The 11,187-nt window shown below is 45.8% G+C and overlaps 1 protein-coding gene across 1 annotated transcript; it reads right to left on the reverse strand.

Moving 5' to 3' along the window:
- Nucleotides 1–225: 225 nt before the first annotated feature.
- supt4h1 (SPT4 homolog, DSIF elongation factor subunit) lies at nt 226–2,120 on the reverse strand. Its single transcript, XM_080483890.1, has 5 exons — nt 1,980–2,120; nt 1,558–1,664; nt 1,096–1,151; nt 499–552; nt 226–407 (listed from the first exon to the last, which is right to left on the reverse strand). The coding sequence occupies exons 1-5, from the start codon at nt 2,046–2,048 to the stop codon at nt 340–342; spliced, it is 354 nt and encodes a 117-aa protein (XP_080340016.1). The 5' UTR covers nt 2,049–2,120; the 3' UTR covers nt 226–339.
- Nucleotides 2,121–11,187: the final 9,067 nt, after the last annotated feature.

Consider the following 11,187-nt stretch of genomic DNA (forward strand, 5'->3'; position numbering starts at 1 on the left):
AAAACTAATTATTAATATATTTTTATTTAGTGTAAATGAAAGAATAAAAGTTTCTCATCACTACGACGCGGGCAGACTGTCCACGCATTTTCTATATTCTCTAACTCTACTTCCCTACCTGGATGAAGGCTACTGTACATGATGTTTACAGTGCAGAATCAGTACCGTCTGAGGTCCGTCACTCAGGGCCTCAGTCCAGACGCAAGCAAACACAAAGTTTATTTTGCTATAAAAGTGACGTTTATTTTCAGTTGCCCACAGAAATAAGAAATATCCACACTAAGAATTCTAATCTCGACAGAAATGAACACAAGACACGACGGCCGGTTGGCAGCGGCTTCACGTCTTCACCGCCGTGTCTCTGGATTTGTAGATGACTCCTCGGCTCTTCAGCTCTCTCACCACACCTTCAGGGGGCGAGCAAACACACAACAGGTCAGTAAACACCACAAACACAGACAGACACTTAACTTTCACTGCATTGCTGTATTTAAGCACCTGGAGGGAGTCTGCCGGTCACTGATACGGCGTACACGCCGGGTTTGAAGTTTGCTGCGTGACGAAGCAGAAAAACAATCAGAGATTTCATATTTCATGAGATGAATAAAGTTGCGGGGGAAAAAAATCACCTGAAATTTAAATAAAATAATAATATACGACTGATGTGAAGGATCACAGTAATGTGGACTGTAACTGAAGAGTTTAACATGATACAGTTGAAATATTGTGCTGCAGCCCCTGAAGTAAAGTGAGTTTAACACTCTTGTTGAGACATATATATATATATATATATATATATATATATATGAGTATATTTAGAAACAGCCACTAGTTGGGGCTCTGGGAGTACTCTGGGAACACGTAGTAAACCTTTGTCTCGCTAAATAAGATAAATCTGAGCTGCATTTCGAGGCAGTTTGCGCCACTTTGGAGGAAACAAATGAAAAACCTCTCCTGTGTTTCACTCTGGATTTTAAAGCTCGCAGAAGATGTCGGTCGGCAGACCTGAGAAAACCCGACCGGACAAGAGGTCAAACCAAATCAGACAAAACAAGAGAAAGAAGGTCAAGTATGTGGAGCAGCACTGATCCTCACCTATCCTCTGCCACTTAGCGACCCAGCTGTCTTCAGGACTCATCATGGCGATCACCCTGTGGACACACAACATCAACAACAACAAACTAATGAATGAAGAATACATAAAATAAAAGTTAAGCTATACAGATGTAACAAAAACAATTGATTAGAACCTGTTAGGAAAGATTGTGATGTCAAAGGAAGGGGATGGAATTTATTAATATACAAGAAAACATTTGTTATCCTGTAATTATTTTCCCAAATGTAAAGCAATCTTTGTGGATACTGGATCAGTGTAACTCCTCTAATTAAATATGGCTTGATGTGTCATATTAGTAGTTAAAAAATCACCAGGAGCGTCACTCCATGCTCCGGACTCAACGAGATGTCGTAGAAATGATGCGTCTTCGATCTGAACCATAAATCTTCTCATTTTCAGGACCGCTCGTCCGAGTGAACTCTGATCAGAACCACACTCACCCGTCGAACGAAGAACTGGTGCATTCATACACCATCTCTCTGTTGCCCTTCATCTGGAGGTACGACTCGCAGTTATCGCAGCCGTCATATTCAAACTGATCGATGGTCTGAGGAAAACACAAAGGACGTGAGTGAACTGAAACCAGGTTTAATGACATAAAGAGGAAATCGTAGAAATTCAAGACTGATACCAAAACACCAGGCTGAATCTTAACTCATTTGAACCTGCACATATCAGCTCATCGATTTAACAGTGACGAACTGGATTGTGAATGTAAACATTTAGAGCCGTGTTCTGTTCATTTTGTCTGAATTTAAGTCGCCTGGAAGTTTTTTTTTCCAGTGATTCGTTAAACTCAGCTGCTACTCGTTAGCACGGAGGCTAACGCCGCAGTTCCCCCACTCAGGTATTTAATATTTACCTTCACCAGAGAACAAAGCAGACACGCTCGTAAGTGTCGTAAGTCTTTGGGGACCGTCTCCAACGCCATTGTTGGTTTGGCTTTTCCACAAAAAAGATTTAAATTAAATAAGAATCGGAGCAGCTGGCGCTAACGCTGATGTTTTCACTCGCATGGATGGACCCCGGGAAGGACCCACACGCAGTAGCCTCTGTCTGACGCCTGAGTGAAATGCAAAACGGAACTAAATTTGTTTTTATGTTATCCACACTGTACATGTTTTGTCCTAAATGTATAGAACCGTGATTTATTTTAAATGTATAGCCTCAAATCAATGTATTCTGTGTGGTGCAACGCTACAAAAGAATTTCCCCCTGGGATTAAAAACAGTATTCTATTCTATTCTATTCCAGGAAAAAGTACACCTTTGTGATTTAGGCGAGATTAGAAGTGATTTGATTTATTAAGTCTGAGAGAAAATGAAAAATGAAAGAGAAAATAAATTGCTAGTGTATCTAAAACTGCTCTATTGGGAAACACAGAGTGGATATAAAAAAAAAAAAAAAAAAAGCTAAAATAGCTCAGATGTATAAAATGGCTAAAGTGGAAAAAAAGGTTCAAAAACGGCCACAACAGCTAAAGATGTAACATGATATTACTAAATTGTACCAATGTACCTATGATTCCATTAATTCAACCTTATGTTTTGTATGTATAGTTTACATTTTAAGTTTTTTTCTTCTTTATTTCAGATAATCAACATGTCTGGACGCTCCAGACACATTTTATGTGGTGGAAAATAGTGAAAATGGCTCTTTTGTTCCTTCCTAAAGGTTGCAGATCCCTGGTCTGGATATTTCACCCATCAAAGAAAAATGAAGCATTTTAAAACAAAAGGAAAAGTTTTGAGTCACTAAAATCTTCCTTCAGATGACAGTGGGGCCACAATTCTGCCCTAAATCTCTTTTAACTGTTCTTTTCTCTTACTAAACATTTACAGATTGTTATTACACAAAGAAGGAAAGTTACGGTAGTAAATATGGCCGTGTTCTAACCTTGTAGACATTTTTGCTGCAAACAGATTGTCTATGTTCTATTGCGAATAAAGTGACGCTTTACAAGGCCTGTCGATGATGGTGAATTAATTTCTCGTGCTTTGTGTTGTTCTGTATGAAACAAAAACAAACTACATCTGTAGCTGAAATATACTCGGGGGAAAAAATCTGAATGTTTAACAGTTTTGATGAGTGGGAATCAAAGAATCTAACCTCATCTAATCATGAATTAAAAACCTGTTTTTCTTCCTGGAGTTTGGCTCATCAGCATCACAGTGGCCTTCAAAGCAGCATGTTCTCTCTCCAGGCTGGTTGCCAGGTTGATAGAACGCCGTGCGTTCACTCTGCTCAGATACTGTTCTGCTTGATACAACTCCAGGGCAGGCGGTGCTGGAGCTGATCCCAGATTACACCCGGGACAGGACAAACACACACAAACCGCCCCCCCCAAAAAAAAAACACACAAGAGAATGAAAAGCCTCCTTTTACACTCCGAGATGACTTTCTTTGGATTTGAACAAGTCGCTACTGTGTAAATCCTGTATCACTAAATGATAAAGTAGATGTGGTGGCTGTGGCTCCGATCTAGAGCAGGATGTCCTTTAATCCTAACGCGAGCGGTTTGATATCCATCCCCTCCTGTCCGTGTGCCAAAATGCCCTCAGGAAGGACGCTGACCCTCGTTTGCTCCCAGTGCAGGTCGAACACCTTGCACAGCAACTCTTACGCTGCGTGAGGCCCTCCAAGACTCTGAAGCAGTCACAATGTGGCACATAAGTGAATTCACCAATCTGTCCCTCGGGGGATATGCTCACACTGACGGTAAAAATGCTGCTTTCAGCAGCTGAAAGGGATTAAAAACTGGGGGAAAAGGTAATCCAATCCACCCTCAGAGTGGTTGCCCAGGCTGCTGAGATGACTCTTTGCAGTTATGAAGCGTCATCTCGGCTTTCCTCCACATGACCTCTTGTGAGAGCAGCGAGTATTACCTGTCAGAGCTTAACCCCTGCAGCGCCACCAGCCTGGAAATAGCACAGCTCATTGTTACTCCGAGCCTCATGAAGAAGCAACCTCTGACACAGCCAACATATGCCGGAGAAAATATGCTGTTATTCAATACATCACATGAGACAACATGTCAAACGCGGACAACGGACAGGTTTTCCTGATAAATTTCTAGCAAAGCAACACTAAAACAGCCAAAATAGAGTTTCAATGTCTGGCTTCCTGATGTCCGCCATCTTGGATTTCTCTGTGTGGGTGCCAAATGTATGAAGGGAGCGACCAGATTTTCTTTCTTGCATGCAAAAATAAAGATTACAGAGCGCATATAGAAAGTGACACATCTTAGTACTGTACATAATTTTTGCTTAGGAGGTAAAATGCAGTATTGAAGAAACTATGATAAATGATAAAATGCAGTCTGTGGTAAGTTTTGGCCACACTTTATTAAAAAAGTGGAGGAAAAGTCAATCAAAACAATATACAGAAGATGAGATGAGGGACCATTGGGACACACCCTCCATCTCCAGTTCTCCACTCCTCCCTCTCCTCTCTTTCTCTCTCTTCTTGGTGGCCTTTCGTCCTTTCTCCTCTGTCTTCTTCATCTTGTTCTTCTCTCTGTCAGTCTTGGAGGCCAGGTCATTGAGCTTGATGATCTGGTTTATGAGAACCTGGATGTCCAGTGAGGTCCTCTTCTGGTTCTCCAACCATTTCTCCTCCTTTGCCGTCCAGGTCTCCTCTGCCTGTTTGGAGCTTTTCAGCAGCTTCAGTTTCTCCTGGACCTCCTCCTGTGTCTCTCTCAGGAGTCGGTCCCTCTCCTGGACCTCCTTCTGGGACTCTGTCAGTAGTCTGTCTTTCTCCTGGACCTCCTCCTGGGACTCTCTCAGGAGTCGATCTTTCTCCTGGACCTCCTCCTGGGACTCTGTCAGGAGTCGGTCCCTCTCCTGGACCTCCTCCTGGGACTCTGTCAGGAGTCGATCTTTCTCCTGGACCTCCTCCTGGGACTCTCTCAGGAGTCGGTCCCTCTCCTGGACCTCCTCCTGGGACTCTCTCAGGAGTCGGTCTTTCTCCTGGACCTCCTCCTGGGACTCTCTCAGGAGTCGATCTTTCTCCTGGACCTCCTCCTGCTTGTCTCTCAGAAATCGGCTCTTCAACTTGAGCGCCGCCTGCGTATTTTTCAGGAGATGGTCCTTCTCCTGGACCTCCTCCTGCTTGTCTCTCAGAAATCGGCTCTTCAACTTGAGCGCCGCCTGCGTATTCTTCAGGAGATGGTCCTTCTCCTGGACCTCCTCCTGGGACTCTGTCAGGAGTCGGTCCCTCTCCTGGACCTCCTCCTGGGACTCTGTCAGTAGTCTGTCTTTCTCCTGGACCTCCTCCTTGGACTCTGTCAGGAGTCGGTCCCTCTCCTGGACCTCCTCCTGGGACTCTCTCAGGAGTCGGTCTTTCTCCTGGACCTCCTCCTGGGACTCTCTCAGGAGTCGGTCCCTCTCCTGGACCTCCTCCTGTGACTCTGTCAGGAGTCGATCCTTCTCCTGGACCTCCTCCTGGGACTCTCTCAGGAGTCGGTCTTTCTCCTGGACCTCCTCCTGGGACTCTCTCAGGAGTCGATCTTTCTCCTGGACCTCCTCCTGCTTGTCTCTCAGAAATCGGCTCTTCAACTTGAGCGCCGCCTGCGTATTTTTCAGGAGATGGTCCTTCTCCTGGACCTCCTCCTGGGACTCTCTCAGGAGTCGATCTTTCTCCTGGACCTCCTCCTGCTTGTCTCTCAGAAATCGGCTCTTCAACTTGAGCGCTGCCTGCGTATTCTTCAGGAGATGGTCCTTCTCCTGGACCTCCTCCTGGGACTCTGTCAGGAGTCGGTCCCTCTCCTGGACCTCCTCCTGGGACTCTGTCAGTAGTCTGTCTTTCTCCTGGACCTCCTCCTTGGACTCTGTCAGGAGTCGGTCCCTCTCCTGGACCTCCTCCTTGGACTCTCTCAGGAGTCGGTCTTTCTCCTGGACCTCCTCCTGGGACTCTCTCAGGAGTCGGTGCCTCTCCTGGACCTCCTCCTGGGACTCTCTCAGGAGTCGGTCCCTCTCCTGGACCTCCTCCTGGGACTCTCTCAGGAGTCGGTCCCTCTCCTGGACCTCCTCCTGGGACTCTGTCAGGAGTCGGTCCCTCTCCTGGACCTCCTCCTGGGACTCTGTCAGTAGTCTGTCTTTCTCCTGGACCTCCTCCTTGGACTCTGTCAGGAGTCGGTCCCTCTCCTGGACCTCCTCCTGGGACTCTCTCAGGAGTCGGTCTTTCTCCTGGACCTCCTCCTGGGACTCTCTCAGGAGTCGGTCCCTCTCCTGGACCTCCTCCTGGGACTCTCTCAGGAGTCGGTCCCTCTCCTGGACCTCCTCCTGGGACTCTCTCAGGAGTCGGTCCCTCTCCTGGACCTCCTCCTGGGACTCTCTCAGGAGTCGGTCTTTCTCCTGGACCTCCTCCTGGGACTCTCTCAGGAGTCGGTCCCTCTCCTGGACCTCCTCCTGGGACTCTCTCAGGAGTCGGTCTTTCTCCTGGACCTCCTCCTGGGACTCTCTCAGGAGTCGGTCCCTCTCCTGGACCTCCTCCTGGGACTCTCTCAGAAATCGGCTCTTCAACTTGAGCGCCGCCTGCGTATTTTGCAGGAGATGGTCCTTCTCACGGAGCTGAGAGACCATTTGCTGTTCTTTGGACTCTGAAGCAGAGACCTGGCTCCTCCAAACCTCTTTTTCCTCCAGCAGCTTCTCCTTCTCCTCCTTCAAGCTGCTGAAGTGATGGTTCAACTTGCTGAATTCTGCAAGCGTCTCCATGCTGCATGTGCGGTAGTGGTGCAAAGCCTCACGCAAGTCCTTGACTTGCCGTGACTCACTGCCGTTAACGTTATCTAGCGCGCGCTGCATTTCTGGTCGACTTGCTTGTTGCTTCAACCCTGTTGACGATTTCATTTCTTGCATTAGTTACAGTGAAGCAAGAATATCTTGCTAAAATGAAAACAATTCTCACAAGGAGTACTCACACAAACAAATGACAATAATTGCCCGGGTGATAATCACTCAACGATGGTGTTGTAGGTTAAAAGAAATACTATCCCTGCTGCTTCTAAGTCAGTAGACACTTTGTGTTATGTAGCTGTCACAATATCTGCCCGATGGAGATAGTTGTGTGTGAAGTTGCCACGAACAGAAAAAAGCTCCTTTGACGTTTAGAATCAACAGTCAGTGTGAAGTTCCTGTTGAAGTTGCGTCTTAAATAGCCGTATGCTGCTTTGATCATCAAAGTCAAAGGTGGGACATTACTTTGGTGTTATGAACTTTCATGTTGGGATCTTAGCCACTTCTCCACACATCATGTGCAAAGTGAGTCACACACTGATGTCATATGTAAGTTGTGCCACGCCCCCAACCAAAATGGAAAAAGAAACTCCGCCCCTCCATTTCAGTCTTTTTACAAACATTTATACAGAATTGTGTGAATGCTGGAAGAAATCACACAATGTTTTTTCTCATCTTCTGTGTGTTTTTTTTGGCTGACTTCTCCTCCACTTTTTATTAAATTTTGACCATTCTAACATCAAAACGTACCACACACTGCATTTCTGCACATTTTTAAGCTATGGAAGTAAGATTACTTACAACACATCATCAGTAGGGTAAAACTAACCTGTCTCACGTTTTAATCCCAGCTCACATTCTCTATTAGTGGGTGAAAAATCCAAGGTTTGGTGAATTCTGCTTAACAATGGTTTTGGAAAGTCCAGCCTCTGTGGGTGAACCCGACAGTGGCGCAGGTTACTGCCACAGAGACGTTGCAGTGGATGCAGTCAAATCTGTCAGATCGGGCGCAATGTGTGCGGACTGTAGTGTTTGTAGTCAGATGAAGGGGTACACGGTGACAGAGTACTCTTTGGGTTGCTTCTCAACACGGAACGACTCCACATACTCCCTCGGGAGTGGTTGGAACGTGTACCGCACTCAATTTTACATAATGTCCAGATCATCGTAGTGCGTGCAATGCTCTCATTAGCCACATGAAGCCCTGCCCAACTGGGGTCCGACAAGGATCAATCCTGGGGTCCTTGTTGTTCAGCATCTACATAAATGATGATCATGTACTACATGATGCTGTCATCTACATACATGGGAGGGATATGGAGCTCGTGGCATCTAAATTGTCTTCAGCAATCGACAAAATGAGCAACTGACTTTTTATTTAACAATAAACAAAAAAAAACAAAAAACAAAAAAAAAACAGTTGGAATGTATTTTTCAAAGTCAAATAAATGTGGTGTATTTATATCTCTGTGAATGGAACAAAATTAAACCCCGTGACAGAAATGAAATATCTAGTGGTCCAGTTGGACCAAAGCCCGAGCTTCAAAAAGCACATTTAAAAAAACTATGTAATTCAGTTAAATATAATATCTCCTCATTTAGACACATAAGGAACAGTCTGACCATCGAGGCATCTTTCACTGGCTTTATTGCCATGATCTCTCCACACGTCACACATTGTTTGTCTTGTTGGTCTCAGGCGAATGAGACACACTCAAACTACTCAGCTCTCTCCAGAATCAGGTACTAAAGATTCTGGACAGAAAACTCTTTCGTTACCATCTCTAATATTCTCAGCGAATACAAAATACTCACTTTTGACCATTTAATTTGATATACTAATTAAATAAAGCCAAACTCTACTCTGAACGACCAGAACATTCCGCTACGGCTCACAGAAAGTGTGCCCAAAAGATCTTCCACCTTTGAACAAACAGCCTTTTCATTTAAAGTTATTAAACTCTGGAATCAGCTTCCTGACAGTCTGACGTCGTCTGCGGATTGAAACACCTTTTCTCTAAACCTGAAAACCAGCTGTGTCTCCATTAGTCCCTTTAAATTGTCCATTGTGTCATTTGTATAATATATTACAGAATATTATTTAGTATTCTGTGTGAATTTTAGGAAAGCAGCCGATGAATTCTAAAGATTATAGTTAATGTTGCTGATGCTACTGTAGGCTTCATTGTAATATGTATTGTAATGTTGTGTGGGGGCTGCAGAAGGAAACCGGCTAAATCTGGTACAAAGATTAGTGTTTTTTTGTATATGGTCCTTGAAAAGACTCCATAAACAAACAAGAAACGGAAAAAACCTGGTCAGCTGTAACACACCATGGAGTGAAACGAACAAACGATTAGTTTAGTTTTGTTCATGGATCAACACATTCCAAACGCAAAATACTTTTCACTTTTAATGACCAAAATAAGAAATAGGCCGATGCCAGTGATTATTAAGGTCTATCCTATAAATTCAATGGAATAATCGAGAGCATGTACAACTTACAAACAAAACACCGAAACAACAAAACACAATCAAACAAAGGCCCCAGAGTTTATGTGTGGCGAGTTTAAATAGGAAGCAGTCAGGAGTAAGACAGCTGATCTGTAGGAAAGACCTGATTAAAACTTCACAGAGCACAATCAGAAGAAAGAAGGACAACATCTTCGACAACTGCTCGTATTTCTCATTTTTCAGCCGCTTGAGATGTGACGAAGTCCAGCTACAAAAGCAGCGCAGTTTGCCGATGACCTGTGTGGACACTAGATGGCGCCACTCACTTGCCGCTCACTGGCTGCTCCGCCCTCGGTGCCTCATGCTGCCTTCAGGTGCTTTTTAGAAAAGCAGGATTAATGATATAGTAAGTGTTTAACGTGGTCTGAAATATTGGTTTTCGGATATTGAGGTAATTTTGCGTACATGTTTACGAATTTGCGAAATAAAAATATCAATAAGATCAAATCAAGGTGACTTCCTGCATGGTTAAAATACTAACTGGAGCTTTGTATTTTATCGTCAATTGTAGCTCTAAAATAATAACGTGTGGCTTGAAATCTCCAGGTGTGCAGTGCTTGATGTGGAGTCACTCATTTCTCCGACAGTCCCTGAATGCAGCGCAGCGAGCAGGTAGAGCCTGTCAATGAGGACCCGGGGGAGGACGCTCACTCAGTCCCGGAGGTAAAACTTGGTGGACACCGTGTCTCTCCGCCCGCTGTCAGTGGACACCACGAGGGAGGCTGGCCCGCTTTCACGCTCAGCTTCCTGCGGCGTTTCTTCTCCGTTGATACTCGCCTTCTTGCGGGAGTTCTCAGGGGAGTCGGGAGGCTCTTGGACTCCGGGAAAGCCCTCTGGTTTTTGTAGTTCTTCTTTTCGGGTTTAAACGACTTGACGGGCTTGTTACTCAAGTTCCAGACGGGGTTTGGGCTGCCGGCTCCGGTTGATGATTTAGTTGCTTCTCCCGCAGCTCCTCGGAGGATTATTTCTGTTGGCTCTTTCCCGGCCGCCAGCATGCCGTGTCGCTCCGCCGCGGCAACCTGTAGCTCAGCCTTTGAAGTTGACGCCGCGGCTCGCGTGCCTCCCCGCCGGATCCGCGCAGGAAAAGTGGCGCAACCAATTGACGCACGGTCAACCTGCGCGCAAAATGGGATCGTAAACTTCAGCAACTTGTTGAGAGCTGTGATCTAAAAAATCACCCCTCCTCCCTCCTCTTCCTCCTCCTCCTCCTCCCCCCGCTGACCGTCCACCGACGCGGATACACTGTTTCCAGGACCTGTCGTTCCCAGAGAGGATACACGCTACAAATGAGGACATTTGTTGTGTGTGTGCATGTGTGTGTGTGTGAGTGACGTCTGCTGGAAACAAAACGCACACTTGAAGATCTGACACGCCACTGTGCAGCGGAGCGTGCAGGGCTCCGCCACCGTCGCTAATGACACTGGATAAAAGTTCATCAGAGGCTCGTTTCCTATTGCTTCCCTCACGTTGTGCGCGCGTCGTGCGTAAGGACTGCGCACTTTCTTTGCACCGTATCCCGAGGTCGATCTCTGACTCTGGTGCTGGATGGAAGTTTCGGGACGTTCACGCGTGATTCGTGATGGAAGTCCTGCAGCTTTAAAAGTTTGGATTGTATCCGTCCAGCAGTGATAATCACCGGGGCAGAAAGGAGAAGTCGGGACCCGTGCATGTGTGTACCTGTATAGATCTACATAATACCACCCCCCCCTCCTCCCTCCCTGGGTTTTTTTTTTTTTTTTTCTTTCTTAGTTGATCCGCGGTGCTTTGCCTGCTTTGATCGTCCACCATGTGCGGCCGGGCACCGCCGCTGCAGCCGAGGCC

The sequence above is a fragment of the Lipophrys pholis genome, assembly GCF_963383615.2.
Source record: "Lipophrys pholis genome assembly, chromosome: 16".
NCBI lineage: Eukaryota > Metazoa > Chordata > Actinopteri > Blenniiformes > Blenniidae > Lipophrys > Lipophrys pholis.

Bases quoted from the DNA above. Each gene is read 5' to 3' on its own strand.
- supt4h1 (XM_080483890.1), bottom strand. From the start codon at position 2,048: ATGGCGTTGGAGACGGTCCCCAAAGACTTACGACACTTACGAGCGTGT. The intron at 1,665-1,979 runs GTAAATATTAAA...TGTTTTCCTCAG, and splicing joins TGCTTTGTTCTCTGGTGAAG to ACCATCGATCAGTTTGAATA. The intron at 408-498 runs GTGCTTAAATAC...CGCCCCCTGAAG, and splicing joins GACCGGCAGACTCCCTCCAG to GTGTGGTGAGAGAGCTGAAG.